The following is a 20491-nucleotide window of genomic DNA, read 5'->3' as shown; positions in this document are numbered from 1 at the left end:
CCTTTGTCCCCCTTTGAAATTTGTACTGCAGCTCCTCTGAAAGTCATTGCCTCAAGAAGTCGAGGACTGCTCTCTGTCCCCAGGATTTTGTATGAAGAGGCTGTTGCTTCATTTGACTGTGTGACATGGTGTCCCTGCTCCGGCAGTGAGATGTCTCCTACCCCTTCATAATCTTGCAATCACCGTATTTTCCGGTGTATAAGACTACATTTTAACCCCTGAAAATCTTCTCAAAAGTCAGGGGTCGTCTTATACGCCAGGTGTCGGCTTATACGGCGGTGCACGGTGCCGTCATGGCTTTACTGCCATTGTTTACACACAATAAAAGATATTCTCACCTCTCCTCCGTTCCCACGGTGCCTCCAGCTGTTTCTTCCAGTTCCCAGGCACACAGACCTCTCCATGATAGCGTCTACTGCAGGATGTCGTCGTGGCTTTACTGCAGTTGAATGCTTTGTGGCGCAGTAAACCATTCAACTTCAGTAAAGCCATGACAACATCCTGCAGCGACCGCTCCGTGCACTGGACCCTATCGCGGATGGGTCTGTGTGCCTGCGGACTACAGGAAGCAGCTGAGGCACCGCTGGAACGGAGAATAGGTGAGTATCTGTTGTGTGTAAACAACGGCATAATAGGGGACAGAAGGGAACCAGCAGGAGGACATTACTATACAATGGGGACATTTAACTGGAAAAGTTGGGGGTCGTTTTATACTCCCAGTCGTCTTATACGCTGGAAAATACGGTATCAACCATCCTTTGAATAAGAGATAACAAGTTATAACTCAGATACACATTTAACATTCTGCTGACAGATGAATTTAAAGTAAAAAAATATATATATTTTTTTTTTTTAAAAGGAAATGTGTCAGCAGGTTTTTGCTCCTCTGAGAGCAGCATGACATAGGCAAAGAGATCCTGAATCTAACCAAGTATCACTTAGATTACTGGGTGCAGCCGTTCTGACACAATCTGCATTTTTAGCTTTAGTCGTGTAGCTGAATACACAGAACTGTCTCCGCCAACACCAGGCTCTCTATAGAGACTGCACATTGACTGTGAGGTGTCAATCAGAGGAGGCGGCGTGCTGGATAACATGGCATGAGCCATCTAGCCACAGCAATTAGAGTTCGGCTCCAAAAACAAACATAGAAAATAAACAAAAGATCGGACTGTGACAACACAGGCACGGCTGAACTTTCTGTCTTAACCCTTACAGAATGCTGGCTTCAGCTTATACAGCAAAAGCCTGCTGACAGATTCCCTTTTAAATGAATTTGTAGTATTTTTTGCGTTAAATAATTAGCATTTACCACAATTGCCATCAGGTGGTATAATATCATGCACATGATAAAAAAACAAAACGCTCTAGTGGTTATTTAACCCTTCTCTATCTTAGGCTTCCCGAGTCTTCTCTTTCTTTTATTGACGACATTTAAATTAGGAAATTTTAATGTCTCTCTTTTTAGAATCGCTGAAAAGGACCCGCTACATCCTACTGGCCGTGCTGTTACTGGGCATCTATGGTTTATCGAAAACCCCATTTTTATCAGGTGGGATACAATTAAAAATAAAATCTTTATTAAAACCTTTGTGACTTTATAAACTTTTGATATAATTTTTGATTTTTATTAACTTTTGTATACTAAACAAAAATATTTTAAGGCGTTTTTAACAACATAAATATTACAAGGTGTCTTCTAAATTAATTGAGATGGCTTGCAATACTACTGAGAGCCAATGTACAGAGCTGTGACACTTCCGAAGTGGTGGATCGGTGCAGGTGCTGGAAGTCAGGCCTGCCAATCTGATATTATCAATCCTACCAGTGGGTCATCAATATAAAGGATCCAGAAAAACCATCAATGTTTTTTTCCTTTTTTTTTTTTTTTTTTTTTCCTTTTTCCTTTTTCCTTTTTTCTTTTTCTTTTTCTTTTTCCTTTTTTCTTTATCGTTCCTTTGGGAGACCCAGACCTTGGGTGTTTAGCTTCTGCCTCCGGAGGACACACAAAGTACTACACCTAAAAGTGTAGCTCCTCCCTCTGAGCTTATACACCCCCTGGTGAGCCAGTCCCAGCCAGTTTATCGCTTTGTGTTCAGGAGGCATACATCCACACATGCATTCTCATATGATTTTTTGTTTTTTTGGAAAGTGCGGGTCCACGTCTGGACTCCCGGCATGTCCCTTCTCACCCCACTGTGTCGGTGGTGTTGTAAGGTTGATTTCCAAGGCTGGAGCCTTACATGCCGTGCTCCTTCACCATCACTCCTGGGCTCTGGATTGAAGTGGGAGCCAGCGCGGTCTCCATACCTGGCCAGGAGACCGGTCTCCGTCCACAGCCCCTTCAGGACTCTGCTGGACCGGAGCACTCATCCCCAAGGACCTGGCCCTGCGTCTCAGCAGCTAAGTACGTGAGACGTTCATATGTTGGGGGTCCCTGTCCTTTATTGTATGGGGAGAGTGTGTTTGCTGTACTTGTTTTTGGCATTTCCGGCGGGTTCTCTGGCTTTCGCCCGAGAACCGCGCCGATGGTGCCTGCGCGTTGGCCTCGCTGCTCAAATTTAGGCCCCGGCTTCGCCGGAGGCCTAGTTTCTGTAACCTGCCTTCGCATGTCACTCATGCAGAGGTACAGGCACGGCTCCTCCCGGCGGCCGTCCTGCACAGGGGAGGGACACTCCCCACTGCTTGTGCGTGACTTGCCCCCTGCAGGTCTCTATGGCCCTCCAGATCCCACTTACCTACAGGGACGAACCCTGTCCCGCCCCCTCTCTTCGTTACGGCGGCCATTTTCTTGCACAGGGTTCACTCTGCGCTGGGCCGTTCTGCACTCTGCATCCCTGCTGAGGTGCTGCGCATTGGGGGGTCCGGGCTTCGGGATCTGGAGGGCACATAACACCGTTTCCAGCGGTCTGGTAAGCCACAGCCGGTCTCTGGTTGTGGACCTCTGTATATACTCCTTGGGGTTCATTTTCTTTGTAGAAGCTGTCCCACTCCAGCAGCATGTCTTACACGAGGAGCAAGGCTCCAAAGCTTTATACTGTATGCGCTGCATGTAAGCTCCTGCTGCCTGAACCGAGCACCTATCCACATTGTGATGTCTGCTCTAACTTGGAGGTGCCACAGCCTGGAGTCTCACTCCCAGTGGTCTCTCAGGCTGCTTCTGCACCTGTGGCTGAACCCCCGGCCTGGGTAGAGTCCTTCTCTAGGTCTATCTCACAGTCATTTGCTGAGTCCATGGGACTTCTGTCCAGGACTTTGCTGAACATGCATCAGCCCCCTTCACAGGGTGCCTCTAATGCTCTTGCTAAGGGTCCTTTAGGATCTCTATCATCTGACCTCCGTCCACTGGAGCTCACAGAGGATTCATCATCAGGGCACAGACCCCGTCCTCCTAAGAGGCGCCGCAGGGTTTCCCCTCCCTCCTCATCCCACGGTTCTGATTCAAGAGCTGACTCGCAGGATGAGGAGGATGCCTTTACAGGGGGCTCGGAGGCTAACTCCATGTGCCCCATTGACCTTTCCGAGGGTGACTCAGAACTTAGTGATTTGATTGCTTCCATTAATTCTGTACTGGATCTCAATCCGCCAGTATCAGAGGAGCAACCCTCTCTGGCAGAAAAGCACCAGTTTACCTTGCCTAAGAGAGCAAAGAGTGTGTTCTTTAATCACTCCAGTTTTCAGGCCGCTGTGACCAAACCCAGGGCCTGTTCTGACAAACGCTTCCCAAAGCGTGGTTCTGATGATCGTTTTCCCTTTCCACCTGAGGTGGTCAAGGAGTGGGCTCACTCCCCAAAGGTAGACCTTCCGGTGTCTAGGCTCTCAGCCCGGACCGTTGTGTCGGTGGCTGATGGCACTTCCCTTAGGGATGCCACTGACCGTCAGATTGACCTTCTGGCCAAATCCGTGTATGAAGCGGCGGGGGCCGCGTTTTCCCCAACTTTTGCAGCAGTGTGTGCTCTCAAAGCCATCTCTGCTTCTTTAGAGGAGATGCATTCCCTCACCAGGGAATCTATGCCTGAGATGGTTGCCTTAACTTCTCAAGCTTCAGCTTTTTCATCTTATGCCATGTCTGCCATGCTAGAGGCTTCTCACCGCACTGCGGTGGCTTCGGCTAATTCCCTCGTTATCCGCAGGATCTTGTGGCTTCGAGAGTGGAAGGCAGATGCTTCTTCAAAGAAGTACCTTGCTGGGCTCCCTTTTGCTGGTTCCCGGCTGTTCGGTGAACAGCTGGATGAAATTATTAAAGAAGCTACTGGCGGGAAGAGTACTTCCATGCCACAAACCAAGACCAGGAAACCTGCCCAGGGTAGGAATCAGTCGAGGTTTCGCTCCTTTCGTTCCTCCAACTGGTCGTCCTCTAAGCCCTCCGCCTCGTCCGCTAACTCAGCTAAGGACCAGAAATCCAACTGGCGCCCCAAAGCGTGTCCACAGAAGACCGCAGGAGGTCCTGCCACTAAGGCAGCCTCCTCGTGACTCTCTGCCCGCTCCAGCAACGTCCTTAGTCGGTGGCAGGCTCTCCCACTTTGGCGACGCTTGGTTTCAACAAGTCTCCGATCAGTGGGTGAGAGATATCATTTCTCACGGCTACAGGATAGAATTCTCTTCCAGCCCGCCAAACAGTTTTTTTCTCTCAACTCCCCCCTGCTCCAAGGCTGTCGCCTTCTCACAGGCTGTGGCAGCCTTGCAGGCCAACGGAGTAATTGTACCAGTTCCCGCCTGGGAACGGTTCAGAGGTTTTTACTCAAACCTCTTCCTAGTTCCCAAAAAGGACGGTACCTTCCGGCCCATCCTGGATCTCAAGCTTCTCAACAAGCATGTTCGGGTGCGGCACTTTCGCATGGAGTCTCTGCGATCAGTCATTGCCTCAATGACTCAAGGGGATTTCCTGGCGTCCATCGACATCAGAGATGCCTATCTGCATGTGCCAATTGCAGTTTCACACCAGCGTTGGCTACGCTTTGCAATCGGAGAAGATCATTTCCAATTCGTGGCTCTCCCCTTCGGGTTAGCCACGGCCCCTCGGGTATTCACCAAGGTCATGGCAGCAGTGATTGCGGTTCTGCACCTCCAGGGGTTGGCAGTGATTCCTTACCTGGACGACCTTCTAGTCAAGGCTTCATCCAGTGCAGACTGTCAGCGGAGTGTCTCGCTCACTCTCACCACTCTAGCCCAATTCGGGTGGCTTGTCAATCTTCCCAAATCCACTCTGACTCCGACCCAGAGTCTCACGTACCTAGGCATGCAGTTCGAGACTTTGCCGGCACTTGTGAAGTTGCCCTTAAACAAACAGCTGTCACTCCAGTTAGCGGTGCGCTCTCTCCTGAGGCCCCGCCGTTATACCCTCAGGCATCTGATGCAGGTGCTGGGTCTAATGGTGGCATCCATGGAGGCTGTTCCCTTTGCCCAGTTCCATCTGCGCCCCCTGCAGCTGGACATTCTCCGCTGTTGGGACAAGCGGCCTTCCTCCTTACACAAGTTAGTGGCTCTGTCGCCACGGACCAGGAGCTCTCTTCAGTGGTGGCTTTGGCCCCTCTCCCTGTCCCAAGGGCGCTCCTTCCTGGCCCCGTCCTGGGTGATTCTCACAACGGATGCCAGTCTATCCGGCTGGGGAGCGGTATGTCTCCACCACAGAGCACAGGGCACTTGGACTCCGTCCGAGTCAGCCCTTTAAATCAATGTGCTGGAAACCAGAGCCGTGCTTCTAGCTCTCCTAGCATTTCACCACCTGCTGGCGGGCAGGCACATTCGAGTCCAGTCAGACAACGCGACAGTGGTTGCCTATATCAACCATCAAGGCGGGACACGCAGCCGCCTGGCGATGGAGGTACAACGCATTCTTCAATGGGCGGAAGACTCCAGGTCCACCATATCCGCAGTCCACATCCCAGGCGTGGACAACTGGGAGGCAGATTATCTCAGCCTTCAAAGCGTGGACGGTGGCGAGTGGTCCCTGCACCCGGCAGTATTTCAGTCGATCTGCTGCAAATGGGGCACTCCGGACGTGGACCTAATGGCATCCCGTCACAACAACAAAGTTCCTGTTTACGTGGCTCGCTCCCACGATCCTCAGGCCTTCACCGCAGACGCTCTGGTTCAGGACTGGTCCCAGTTTCGTCTGTCCTACGCGTTTCCCCCTCTAACTCTCTTGCCCAGAGTCCTGCGCAAGATCAGAATGGAGGGTCGTCGAGTCATCCTCATTGCGCCGGACTGGCCCAGGCGAGCTTGGTATCCGGACCTGCTCCAACTGTCCGTAGAGATGCCGCGGCATCTCCCGGACCGTCCAGATCTACTCTCGCAAGGTCCGTTTTTCCGCCCAAATTCTGCGGCCCTCAAATTGACGGCGTGGCTCTTGAGTCCTGGATTTTGACGGCTTCTGGTATCCCCCTGAAGTCATCTCCACTATGACTCGGGCCCGTAAGTCTTCCTCCGCTAAGATCTATCACAGGACTTGGAAAATTTTCCTGTCCTGGTGTCTCTCTACCGGCCATCCTCCTTGGCCATTTTCCTTGCCGACTCTTCTGTCTTTTCTACAGTCCGGTCTGCAGCTAGGACTGTCCCTCAACTCTCTCAAGGGACAAGTTTCGGCTCTGTCAGTTCTGTTCCAGCGGCGTCTCGCTCGGCTGGCTCAGGTCCGCACCTTCATGCAGGGCGCATCTCACATCATTCCGCCTTACCGGCGGCCCTTGGACCCCTGGGACCTTAACTTGGTTCTCACGGTCTTGCAGAAACCCCCCTTTGAGCCTCTTAGGGAGGTTTCTTTGTATCGTCTTTCACAGAAAGTGGCCTTTCTGGTTGCCATAACGTCTCTCAGGAGAGTCTCTGATTTGGCTGCGCTCTCCTCGGAGTCACCTTTTTTAGTCTTTCATCAAGACAAGGTGGTTCTCCGTACGACTCCGGACTTTCTTCCTAAGGTGGTCTCTTCCTTCCACCTTAACCAGGACATTCTTACCTTCCTTCTGTCCGGCCCCTGTTCATCGCTTTGAAAAAGCTCTACATACTCTGGATCTGGTGCGTGCTCTCCGGATCTATGTGTCTCGCACCGCTGCGCTTAGGCGGTGCACCTCTCTTTTTGTGCTAACTACAGGTCGGCGCAAGGGCCTCCCTGCTTCTAAGCCGACCTTAGCCCGTTGGATTAGGTCGACCATTTCGGACGCCTACCAGAGTACACAGGCGCCTCCCCCGCCGGGGATGAAAGCACACTCGACCAGAGCTGTCGGTGCCTCTTGGGCTTTTAGGCACCAGGCTACGGCTCAACAAGTCTGTCAGGCTGCCACTTGGGCTAGCCTGCATACCTTCTCGAAGCACGACCAAGTGCATGCTCATGCTTCGGCAGATGCGAGCTTGGGCAGACGCATCCTTCAGGCGGCGGTCGCCGATTTGTGAAGTTAGGTTCTGCCTACTTCTTAGTTTTTCTGTTTATTTCCCACCCAGGGACTGCTTTGGAACGTCCCATGGTTTGGGTCTCCCAAAGGAACGATAAAGAAAAAGTGAATTTTGTTTACTTACCGTAAATTCTTTTTCTTATAGTTCCGTCTTGGAAGACCCAGCACCCTCCCTGTTGCCTGTTGGCAATTTCCTTGTTCCGCGTATTTTCACCGGCTGTTGTCATGCACAGTGAGTCTCCGGTTGTTCCGGCGCTTGCTCTGTTCTACTTGTGGGTGGCTATTCTCCTTCAGCTTTTGCACTAAACTGGCTGGGACTGGCTCACCAGGGGGTGTATAAGCTCAGAGGGAGGAGCTACACTTTTAGGTGTAGTACTTTGTGTGTCCTCCGGAGGCAGAAGCTAAACACCCAACGTCTGGGTCTCCCAAGACTGAACTATAAGAAAAAGAATTTACGGTAAGTAAACAAAATTCTTTTTCTTTTTTCCTTTTCACTACTGTGTTACTGTGAAACACATTTTCCTACCTCCTCCCCTTCCCCATGAGGGAAACAGCCTAACCTTTAAGCTGATGGCACTAGGGTATTAAAGCCTTCTTAGAAATTCCCTAAGGCCTCCGTCACATGTCCATGCAAAGCTGTATCTCCTGTGTGTGTGTGTACGTGTGCTATCCGTGTGACATCTGGATAGCACATGGACAGCATGAGCTGTTATACTTACCAGTCTCAAGCGCTGCTGTTAACATTTGGGTCTGCAGTGAGTGCAGTGAATATGCATGAGCTTTCTGAGCAGGCCTGGAAGTAACAGCAGAGGCAGGGACCGCAGCGCCGGAGACAGGTAAGTATATAAATTTCTTTTTCGCTCCTAATTGGGAGACCCAGACAATTGGGTGTATAGCTATTGCCTCTGGAGGCCACACAAAGTATTACACTTAAAAGTGTAAGGCCCCTCCCCTTCTGGCTATACACCCCCAGTGGGATCACTGGCTCACCAGTTTTGTGCTTTGTGCGAAGGAGGCAACACATCCACGCATAGCTCCACTGTTTAGTCAGCAGCAGCTGCTGACTATGTCGGATGGAAGAAAAGAGGGCCCATACTAAAGGGCCCCCAGCATGCTCCCTTCTCACCCCACTTCATGTCGGAGGTGTTTGTTAAGGTTGAGGTACCCATTGCGGGTACGGAGGCTGGAGCCCACATGCTGCTTCCTTCCCCATCCCTTTTTACAGGGCTCTGGGTGAAGTGGGATTCTATCGGTCTCCAGGCACTGAGGCCGTGCTCCATCCACAGCCCCTGGTACTGCTGGACATGGAGCGGAGTATCTTCAGGGACATGGCCCTGCTACATGGAGGTACTCGGTGTCCCTGTGGGGACCGCGCAGACACACGGCAGCACTGCTGGGTGTGTTAGTGCGCCAGGGACAGCGGCGCTGTCCGCACTAGTGCCATCGCACACCACAGCGTTGCTGGGTGTGTTAGTGTATTGGGTGACTACCGCGCTAACGCCGCTGCCGTTTTTATTTAAGGCGCCGCTGGGAGTTGTGGTGCGCCGGGGACTTCCGCGCCGGCCAGCACTGATATGCCGGCCGCGCTTATTAACTCGAGTCCCCGGCTTCTGGGCCTAGTCTCCCTTCGTTACCGCCCACAGCCCTGACAGTCAGGGTAGGGGCGTGACGCTGCATAGCACAGCAGCGCTGAGAGCTGGAGTATGTTTTGCATACTCCACCCCTCTCACTGTGTGCACTGTGAAACCGGATTCCCGCACTTTCTCAGGCACGCCCACGGCTTCCTTCTCTATACAGGACGCCGGCAGCCATTAGTGTCAGTTTTCTGTACGATACAGAGACAAGTGTGGAAGACCTTGGCACACACAATCGCTGCAACAGGCGTTAAACAGCACCTGTGGTGCTAACCCCACTAGTGCAGAAGTGCACTTATAGATATGCTTCTACTATATACATTGCACTGTTTGGTCGCACGTTGTATATACCCTCCTGGATTGTGCGGAGGAGTTATCAGCATATTCTCTGTGTAAAACAAAGGTGCAGAACCACATGTTTTTCTATGCAGCCGCTACAGCATGTACGGCTATACGGCCGGCAGGTTACATAGACCCCCATTGTATCCAACTCAGCCGGAGTCTCTGCTAATGGCCAGAGGATGAGGACGGTGTCTGCAGTATTTACTGACAGATTTTCTGAGACTAGGGCTATGATACTAGAAGCCTAGCAGTCCGGACATGTCTCTCACAACATGGGCACTGTTGAATCATTGATCCATGGCCCCCCTCAGTGTGAACAACTAACAGCTCCGGGAATGTCACACGCATCCCAGAGTCACGGCTCTGCACAGACGTCAGTCCCAGACGGCCTAAGCGGGCTCACTATGAGCGGCCCTCGGTTTCATCAGGGTCCTAGCAGAAGGACTCTCTGTGTAATGAGGCGGAAGTAGCGGCTCAGGATTCTGATCCTGAGACCGCTCTCAATCTGGATACACCTAATGGTGACGCCATAGTGAATAATCTTATAGCGTCCATCAATAGAATGTTGGTTATTTCTCACCCAGCTCCTCCAGTGGAGGAGTCAGCTTCACGTATTTTTCTGGACCACTCTGCCTTCAGAGAGGCAGTCCAGGAACACCACACTTATCCAGATATGCGCTTCTCCAAACGGCTTAGGATACACGTTATCCCTGCCCCCTGACGTGGTCAAGGACTGGACCCAGTGTCCCAAGCGGCATCCTCCAATCTCCAGGCTTGTAGCTAGATCCATAGTTGCAGTGGGAGATGGAGCTGCACTTAAAGATGCCACTGACAGACAGATGGATCTCTGGTCTAAATCCATCTATGAGGCTGTCGGCGCACCGTTGGCTCCAGCATTCTCACCCTTGGGGCACTCCAAGCTATTTCAGCTTGTCTTACACAGATTGACACGGTTACACGTACATCTGTGCCGCAGGTGGCATCCTTAACCTCTCAAATGTCTGCATTTGTTTCTTACGCGAGTCAGGTTGCCCTAGACTCTGCGAACCGTGCGGCAGTAGCCTCCGCTACTCCGTGTTTTTAAGCAGAGCCTGGTCTGCTCGTTAAGTGAATGGACGGCAGATTCTGCTTCCAAAAAAGGGTGCTTAACCAGTTGCCTTTTCTGCTGACCAACTGTTTGGTGAGCGTTTGGATGTAACCATTAAACAGTCCAGGGGTAAGGATTCATCCTTTCCTCAGCCCGGACACAACAAACCCCAACAGAGCAGGAGGCAGTCGGGGTTTCGGTCTTTTCGAGGCTCGGCCAGGTCCCATTTTTCCTCGTCCAATGTGGACTCAAAAGGATCAGAGGAGCTCAGATTCTTGGCGGGCTCAGTCACGCCCAAAAAAGAGACAGTCTGAAAACCCGCTTCCAAGGCGGCTTCCTCATGTCTTGCGGCCTCCTCTCTCCGCATCCTCGGTCGGTAGCAGGCTCTCCCGCCTTGGCGATATTTAGCTGCCATAGGTCAATGACCGTTGGGTGTGAGACATTCTGTCTCACGGGTACAGGATAGAGCTCACTTCTCGTCCTCCAACTCGATTCTTCAGGACTTCTCCACCTCCCGGCCGAGCCGCTGCTCTTCTGCAAACAGGGTGCACTCTATAGGCAGAAAGAGTGATGACCCCCGTTCCTCTTCAGGAACAAGGTCACGGTTTTTACCCCAAATTATTTGCGGTGCCTATAAGAACGGGCCGTTCCGTCCCGTTCTGGATCTAAAACTGCTCAGCAAGCTCGTGGACACCAGGCGGTTCCGGATGGAATCCCTCCGCCATGTCATCGCCTCAATGTCCCAAGGAGATTTCCTAGCATCATTAGGCATCAAGGATGCTTATCCACACGTGCCGATTGATCCAGAGCACTAGCGTTTCTACGCTTCGTTTTAGGAGACGAACACCTTCTGTTCGTAGCTCTACCTTCCGGCTAGCGACAGTCCCACTGGTCTTCGCCAAGGTCAGGGCAGCAGTAGTCACAGTCCTGCACTCTCAGGGTCACTCTGTGATCCCATATTTAGACGATCTACTTGTCAAGGCACTCTCTTAGGAAACATGCCGACACTGCCCGAACGTTGCGCTGGAGACTCTCTAGAGTTTTGGGTGGATCATCAACTTTTTAAAGTCAGATCCGACCCCGACCCTATCGCGAACATATCTAGGCATGGAGTTTCATACTCTCTCAGCGATAGTGAAGCTTCCGCTAGACAAACAGCATTCACTACGGGCTGCAATCTCTTCTTTAAGAACCAGTCGCACACATTGAGACGCCTCATGCACTTCCTACGTAAGATAGTAGCAATGGAGGCAGTTCTTTTCGCGCAGTTTCATCTGCGTCCACTACAATGTGACATTCTCCGCCAATGGGACGGGGAGTCGACCTCCCTCAACAGTCGTCTTTCTTTCTCAGGCGGCCAAGGACTCTCTACGGTGGTGGCTTCTTCCCACCTCATGGTCAAAAAGAAGGTCCTTCCTATCCCCATCCTGGGCGATAGTTCCGACATCAGGGTGGGGAGCAGTTTTTCTCCACCACAGCGCTCAGGGTACGTGGACTCAGCAAGAGTCCACCCTTCAGATCAATGCTCTTGAACACAGAGCAGTGTATCTTGCCCTACAAACCTTCCAACAGCAGCTGGAAAGCAAGCAAATCCGACTTCAGTCGGACAACTCCACAGCGGTGGCATACATCAACCACCAAGGAAGAACGCGCAACCGGCAAGCCTTCCAGGAAGTCCGGCAGGTTCTGATGTGGGTGGAAGACACGGCATCCACCATATCCACAGTTCACATCCCAGGCGTGGAAAACTAGGAAGCTGACTTCCTAAGTCGCCGGGGTGTGGCCGAAAGGGTATGGTCTCTTCACCCGGACGGGTTTCAGGAGATCTGGCGCCGCTGACAGAGGCCGGACGTCGATCTAATGGCGTCACGGCACAACAACAATGTGCCAGCTTCATGGCACGGTTTCACAATCATCGAGCTCTGGCGGCAGACGCCTTAGTTCAGCATTGGTCGCAGTTCCAGCTACCTTATGTGCCACCTCTAGCATTGTTGCCCAGAGTGCTGCGTTAGATCAGGACCGACTGCGGCCGCGCCATCCTCGTTGCTACAGATTGGCCGAGGGTGTTGTGGTTCCCGGTTCTGTGGTGCCTCACGGTAGGCTAACCGGGGGCACTACCAGACCAATCAGACTGGCTGTCTCAAGGGCCATTCTTCCATTTGAATTCTACGGCCCTCAACCTGATGGTGTGGCATTGAGTCCTGGAACCTAGTGTCGTCAGGGTTACCTCAGGACGTGGTTGCCACCATGAGACAGGCTAGCATACCAACGTCCGCCAAGATTGACCACAGGACGTGGAAGATATTCTTATCTCGGTGCTCGGCGCAGGGTGTTTCTCCCTGGCCGGTTGCATCGTCTATGTTTCCTTCCTTCCTGCAATCTAGGTTGGAAAAAGGGTTGTCGCTCAGTTCCCTTCAGGGACAAGTCTCAGCGCTATCTGTAGTTTTTCAGAAACGACTTCCTCAGGTACGCACGTTCCTACGGGGAGTTTGTCTTCTCAGCACTCCGTACAGGCGGCCGTTAGAGCCCTGGGATCTGAACAAGGTTCTAATTGCTCTCCAGATGCCGCCTTTCGAGCCTTTGAAAGAGGTCTCCCTTCCCGCTTTTCTCGGGAAGTGGCCTTCTAGTAACGGTCTCGTCTCTTAGGAGAGTTTCCGAGCTAGCAACGCTCTCATACAAATCTCCCTTCCTGGTCCTTCACCAGGACAGGGTAGTTCTGCGTCCGATTCCGGAATTTCTCCCTAAGGTGGTATCCCACTTTCATATCAATCAGGATATCACCTCACCTTCTTTGTGTCCTCGTCCAGTCCATCAATTTCAGAAGGATTTGCATCTGTTGGTTCTGGTGAGAGCACTCAGGTTCTACTTCCCGCATGGCGCTCCTGCGCCACCCGGATGCACTCTTTGTCCTTGTCGCTGGTCGGCGTAAACAGTCGCAAGCTTCTGAATCCACCCTGGCTCGGGGGATCGAGGAACCAATTCTTGAAACCTACAGTTCTTCTGGGCTTCTGGTTCTCTCAAGGCTGAAGGCCCATTCTACCAGAGCCGTGGGTGCATCCTGGGCATTACGGCACCAGGCTACGGCTCAGCAGGTGTGTCAGGCACCTACCTGATTGAGTCTGCATACTTTTACCAAGCATTTTCAGGTGCATACCTACGCTTCGGCAGACGCCAGCCTAGGTAGATAAGTCCTTCAGGCGGCGATTGCCCACCTGTAGGGAAGGGCTGTTTGACGGCCCTATCACGAGGTATTCTTTTACCCACCCAGGGACTGCTTTTGGACGTCCCAATTGTCTGGGTCTCCCAATTAGGAGCGAAAAAGAAGAAGGGAATTTTGTTTACTTACCGTAAATTCCTTTTCTTCTAGCTCCAATTGGGAGACCCAGCACCCGCCCTGTTTTCTCGGGGTTTTTCTGTTTTTTCGGGTACACATGTTGTTCATGTGGTATGGTTCAGTTCTCCGATGTTTCCTCGGATTGAATTGGTCTTTAAACCAGTTATTGGCTTTCCTCCTTCTTGCTTTGGCACTAAAACTGGTGAGCCAGTGATCCCACTGGGGGTGTATAGCCAGAAGGGGAGGGGCCTTACACTTTTAAGTGTAATACTTTGTGTGGCCTCCAGAGGCAATAGCTATACACCCAATTGTCTGGGTCTCCCAATTGGAGCTAGAAGAAAAGGAATTTACGGTAAGTAAACAAAATTCCCTTCTTTTTGTTTTTGTGACCTATTTTCTTCATTACGTGTCACACTGATCACACCAGTGTGTGGTCCGTGTAACATACTTGCTTCCAGCAGAAAACGGACATGTGTGGAGCATACAGACACATGTCAAAACACGGATGTGTGCGCAGAGCCATTGATTTTAATGGGTATACTTGTGTTCGTGTCTCTGTTATGTGTCAAAATGGACATCACACGTAACGGAGACATGGATGTGTGAAGGAGGCCAACCTATAGAGGTAAGTGACCATGACAAACTTTTAAGCATGTACTGTAGATTTCATAGTCAAAACCATTGCTTACATTTTAATTTATGATCGTACTTCTTGCAGTTCGCTTCAGAGCAACATCCGGCCTTGATGCAGCTGTGGATCCCATTCAGATGAAAAATGTGACTTTTGAACATGTGAAAGGGGTGAGTACCGACAATGTCGCGCATGCACAGGTCACTCCATTCACCTCTATGGGTGTTGAAAAAATAGCAGAGCAAGTCCACTTGGCAATTTTCACACCTCCCAAAGAAGTCGGTGGGAAAAGCTGCAAATGCATCCACCTTTTCATTCCTGTCTATTCAAAATACGTGGCTGTTCTCAAGATAATATGGGTCCCAATTGATCAGACACACATGGCATATCCTATGGATCAGAGACAGGCCCCTCATTACAAACATGCAAGTTTTACTCAGAAATACTGTAGTGTTTCAGAAGAAACTGAGAAATGGGGCCATGGACGGGGTGACCAGTCGTGGAATCTCTCTCCTTCTGCTCCGCTAGATTGACAGGCCTTAACCTACAGTGCTGGCCAAAAGTATTGGCACCCCTGCAATTCTGTCAGAGAATACTCAGTTTCTTCCTGAAAATGATTGTAATCACAAATTCTTTGTTATTATTATTTTCATTTAATTTGTCTTCAATGAAGAAAAAAAAAACAAATTGTCATGAAGCCAAATTGGATATAATTCCACACCAAACATAAAAAAGGGGCCGGAGTTCTTCCTCTACTACCTCGCGGGACAGCTTAGGGCACTAGAGACTTGGATGCCTGGATGTCAGCTGCCAAACTCTGAGAGTCACTTGGCACACGCGGCTGGGACTGATTGTTTAGTGGGTTTTCTGGAATCAGATGGACTGAGAACACCACGGCAATTACCCCTCCTCAGGTTGGCAAGATTAGTCTGGCGACAAGCCAAGAGGGTGGCAAACTTCAAAGGGGTGGTGGCGCAACTCCCATTATGGGGGAATAGCCACTTCCATACTCTGAGAGATCACCCCTCGGCGCAATTCTGGGCCACTCACAGCATCGGTGCATTAGGTGATCTTTTTGTCCCGGGAACCACAAACTTCAAGTCCTTTTGAACAAATCCAGATTGAATATAATGTTCCTAGATCACAGTTTGTTAGATACCTGCAGATTCGCACAGCGATTCAATCCCACAGACAGAAAATTGGAGTGAGGAAATTGATATCATCACTTCCTATTATAGGTATTCTAAAATCACAAGGACCTCGAGGCCTCATCTCAGCTATATATACTTACCTGTTGTCGGTAGGGGTGGAGTCGGACCCCTTGCCAGCCCAGGATAGATGGAAATCTCTAATTCCCTCTCTACAGGGAGAGGAATGGGAAGAGATATTGGAATCTCCGACTGCGGTATCCCCGTCGGTTAATAATAAGTTGATTCAATGCTACATTGTCCACCAGGCATACCTTACTCCAACTCGATTATTTAGTATGGGCCGTTCTCGTACATCGGAGTGCCCGAGGTGTCATCTCTCAGGGGCAAATTTCATACATATGATCTGGAGCTGTCCTAATATATCTTTGTACTTGCGGGGAGTGACATCTCTGCTGACATCGATTGTGTCGATTCCTGTTTTGTGTGACCCTTTGATATGCCTGTTTGGGGTGGTGGAGGAAGAGTCCTGGGATCATTACATGACAATATTCCTCAGAGAGGCATTGTTTCTGGCTAGGAAATTAATAGCTCTGAGGTGGATGGGAGATTCGAATCCAACTGTGCGGTCCTGGGTTAAACTAGTCAATGCAACCATAGTCTATGAGCGGGTGGTATATTATAATAGGGGGTGCCCGGGAAAATTTAACAAAATCTGGGGTTTGTGGAATTCTTCTCCAGACACACTTTCAGAGGTTTGAGGGAGATTATGCGGATAATGGTGGTTCCCGTTAGATGTTGGGATATGAAACCCTGCCCAATGGTATATTGAAATATAATAATGCAATGTGGCTGTTGTTGTTGTTGTTCTTTCTTCCTTTTTCTATTCCTCTTTCTATCTTGTTTTCAAAATATGGTCATGCTGATAGTTATAGCTGTTCTTATGCTCAATATAAAATTAGATATATATGCAAATGATAAGTATGGATAATAACATTGTTCTCTTAAGTGCTAAAGATATTATGGACTTTATATGACTGCTCATTGTTATATTCAAATATTACTATCTATACTGAGCTATTTTTATATGGCAAAGTCAGTTGTACCATGTTTGAAATTGTTAATAAAACGAAGTTAAAAAAAAAACCAAACATACAAAAAGGGGTGGACAAAAGTATTGGCACTGTTTGAAAAATCATGCGATGCTTCTCTAATTTGTGTAATTAACAGCCCCTGTAACTTACCTGTGGCACCTTACAGGTGTTGGCAATAACTAAATCACACTTGCAGCCAGTTGACATGGATTAAAGTTGACTCAACCTCTGTCCTGTGTCCTTGTGTGTACCATATTGAGCATGGAGAAAAGAAAGAAGACCGAAGACCTGTCTGAGGACTTGAGAATCCAAATTGTGAGGAAGCATGAGCAATCTCAAGGCTACAAGTCCATCTCTAAAGACCTGAAAGTTCCTGTGTCTACGGTGCGCAGTGTCATCAAGAAGTTTAAAGCCCATGGCACTATGGCTAACCTCCCTAGATGTGGAAGGAAAAGAAAAATTGACGAGAGATTTCAACGCAAGATTGTGCGGATGTGCCCTGCAGTCCAAGGGTACAACAGTGTCAACCCGTACTATCCGTCGGCGTCTGAATGAAAAGGGACTGTATGGTAGGATACCCAGGAAGACCCCACTTCTTACCCCGAGACATAAAAAGCCAGGCTGGAGTTTGCCAACACTTACCTGAGAAATCCTAAAACGTTTTGGAAGAATGTTCTCTGGTCAGATGAGACAAAAGTAGAGCTTTTTGGGAAAAGCCATCAACATACTGTTTACAGGAAAAAAAAGAGGCATTCAAAAAAAAAAAAGAACACTGTCCCTACAGTCCAACATGGCGGAGGTTCCCTGATGTTTTGTTGCTTTGCTGCCTCTGACACTGGACTGCTTGACCGTGTGCATGGCATTATGAAGTCTGAAGACTACCAACAAATTTTGTAGCATAATGTAGGGCCCAGTGTGAGAAAGCTGGGTCTACCTCAGAGCTCATGGGTCTTCCAGCAGGACAATGACCCAAAACACACTTCAAAAAGCACTAGAAAATGGTTTGATAGAAAGCACTGGAGACTACTAAAGTGGCCAGCAATGAGTCCAGACCTGAATCCCATAGAACACCTGTGGACAGATCTCAAAATACCAGTTTGGAGAAGGCGCCCTTCACACCTCAGGGACCTGGAGCAGTTTGCCAAAGAAGAATGGGCTAAAATTCCAGCAGAGCATTGAAGAAACTCATTGATGGTTACCGGAAGCGGTTGTTTGCGGTTATTTTGGCTAAAGGTTGTGCAATCAAGCATTACGCTAAGGGTGCTAATACTTTTGTCTGGCCCATTTTTTGGAGTTGTGTGAAATGATCAATGATTTGAGTTTTGTTTCATTTTCTTTTTTGTTTTTTCATTGCAAGCAAAATAATTGAAGATAATAATACCAAAGAAAGTGTGATTGCAATCATTTTCAAGAAGAAACTGAGTATTATCTGACAGAATTGCAGGGGTGCCAATACTTTTGGCCAGCTCTGTATATATTTGTAGGGACAGATGCGCCAGTCTAAGGTGAGAGGAGGGGAGAAGGCGATGGGGACATATCTCCAGGACTTTGTGTCCACCTCGTTTGAGAACAAAACGTTTTTGTAGTGAGGGAGCCGCGCTCTGGTTATTGCTGCTTGTGGTTCAGGCATAATTCGTGTGACCTGTTCCCTTAAATTTGCAAGTACAATTTGTGGTAATAGCCATTTCTGTTGTGTAATCCAAACCCTTTAATAGCTCCTAATCATTCTGGAGTGTTGGCTGATGTTATGTGATTTACCAGTTTGACGGGACTATTTAACCCCATTCCTGGCCAGACATATTATTTTCTTCATCGTTCCTTATGGGAGACCCAGACCATGGGTGTATAGCTACTGCCTCCGGAGGACACACAAAGTACTACACTCAAAACGTGTAGCTCCTCCCTCCGGGCTATATACACCCCCTGGATGACAATCTAACCAGTTCAATGCTTTGTGTTCAGGAGGTCACACACACACATGCATTCTCTGATTTTTAATTTTTTAAGATTTTTGATTTCAAAGATATGGAAGAAAAGCGGGTCCAGTCTGGACTCCCGGCATGTCCCTTCTCACCCCACTGTGTCGGCGGTGCTGTTAAGGTTGACTTTACAAGGCTGGAGCCTTCACATGCCGTGCTCCTTCACCATCCTCTGAGGCTCTGGCTTGAAGTGGGAGCCATCACGGTCCTCTCTGCTTTGCAGGAGACCGGTCTCCATCCGCAGCCCTGTCAGGATCCTGCCGGACGGAGCGTTTAACCCCCCCCCAGGGACCTGGCCCTGCGTCTCAAAAGCTAAGTATTGAGACGTTTTTCAGGGGTCCCGGGTACATTTATTGAGGGGAGAGTATGTTTTGTAACTCTGCTGTGTTTTCCGGCCGGTTCTCTGGGTTTTTCCTGAGAACCGCGCCGAGGGTGCCTGGTCGTCGGCCGCATGTAAAAATCTAGGCCCCGGCTTCAGTCGCGGCCTAGTTTCGGTTTCAGTCCCTGTGCATGTCAGTTTTTGCAGGGGAACAGTGCGGCGCCGCCCACCGGCCGTTCAGCAGAGGGGAGGACACTCCTCTCTGAGGAGATGTTTCCCTCCCCTGTATCTCTCCTTGGCCCTCCGGATTCCCGCTCTTGGGCTAATCCCCGCCCCCCCTCCTCACTCCAGCGCCATTTTATCAGCGTTCTCACACTGATCGGCGCTGGCTGCTGCAGCTGCTGCATCCACTGGGGGTCCGAGCTGTGGAATCCGGAGGGCACACAAAAAGCGGTCTGGTAAGCCACAACCTCTGGTTGTGGGCTTTATTATACACTCTCAGGGGGTCATTCTATAGGAGTGTATTTACAGCAGAGCCTCCACCTCAGCAGCATGTCTGTCACTAGGAGCAAGTCTGCTAAGCTGTACTCTATATGCACTGCATGTAAGCTCATTCTGTCTGAACCGAGCACATACCCACATTGTGATGCCTGCTCTAACATGGTGGTGCCTCAGCCTGGAGCCTCTTCAGGGGTCCCCCCGGCTGCTCCGGCCCCGGTGGCTGAACCCCCGGCTTGGGTAGCATCTTTTTCTAGAGCTATTTCCCAGTCTTTTGCCGACTCCATGGGACAGCTGTCCCGGTCTGTGCTGACCATGCATCAGCCCCCTTCTCAGGGTGCCTCTGCTGCTCCGAGCTCTGCAGAGCTCTCAGAACATGTTTTAGGACCCCGTCCCCCTAAACGGAGACGCAGGGACCCTTCTCCTTCCTCGTCCCACAGCTCTGATTCACGAGCTGAGGTGCAGGGCGAGGAGGATACTTTTACTGTGGGCTCAGACGCTACCTCTATGTACCCCATTGACTTATCTGAGGGTGATGCGGATGTTAGTGACTTGATTGCATCCATTAACTCCGTACTGAACCTCAATCCACCAGTGTCACAGGAACAAGCCTCTCTGGTAGAAATACACCAGTTTACCTCTCCTAAGAGAGCTAGGAGTACGTTTTTTAACCACTCCAGTTGTCAGGCCACTGTTACCAAGCCCAGGGCCTGTCCTGACAAACGCTTTCCAAAGCGTAGTTCTGATGACCGTTTTCCCTTTCCACCTGAGGTGGTTAAGGAGTGGGCTCAGTCCCCAAAGGTGGACCCTCCGGTGTCTAGAATCTCAGCCCGGACAGTCGTATCTGTGGCCGATGGCACCTCTCTTAAGGATCCCACTGACCGCCAGGTTGACCTTCTGGCCAAATCTGTATATGAGGCGGCAGGAGCCTCGTTCTCCCCGTCTTTTGCAGCAGTGTGGGCTCTTAAGGCAGTCTCTGCCTCTCTGGCGGAGATACATTCCCTCGCCAGGGACTCTATACCCGAGATGGTTGCCTTAACTTC

The 20491-nt window shown here is 50.2% G+C and overlaps 1 protein-coding gene across 1 annotated transcript in view; it reads left to right on the top strand.

Annotated features, from left to right (window-relative positions):
- Window positions 1-20491, top strand: part of YME1L1 (YME1 like 1 ATPase) — a 171705-nt gene that overhangs the window by 56887 nt on the left and 94327 nt on the right. The window contains exons 7-8 of the mRNA XM_075315530.1: window positions 1469-1552; window positions 14498-14580. Coding sequence (XP_075171645.1) covers window positions 1469-1552; window positions 14498-14580 — 167 coding nt within the window. The remainder of the gene's footprint in view (window positions 1-1468; window positions 1553-14497; window positions 14581-20491) is intronic.

Source organism: Anomaloglossus baeobatrachus, chromosome 6, assembly GCF_048569485.1.
Source record: "Anomaloglossus baeobatrachus isolate aAnoBae1 chromosome 6, aAnoBae1.hap1, whole genome shotgun sequence".
Classification (NCBI taxonomy): domain Eukaryota; kingdom Metazoa; phylum Chordata; class Amphibia; order Anura; family Aromobatidae; genus Anomaloglossus; species Anomaloglossus baeobatrachus.
Note: the sequence above shows the minus strand (reverse complement) of the source record. Positions and strands in the feature narration are given on the sequence as shown.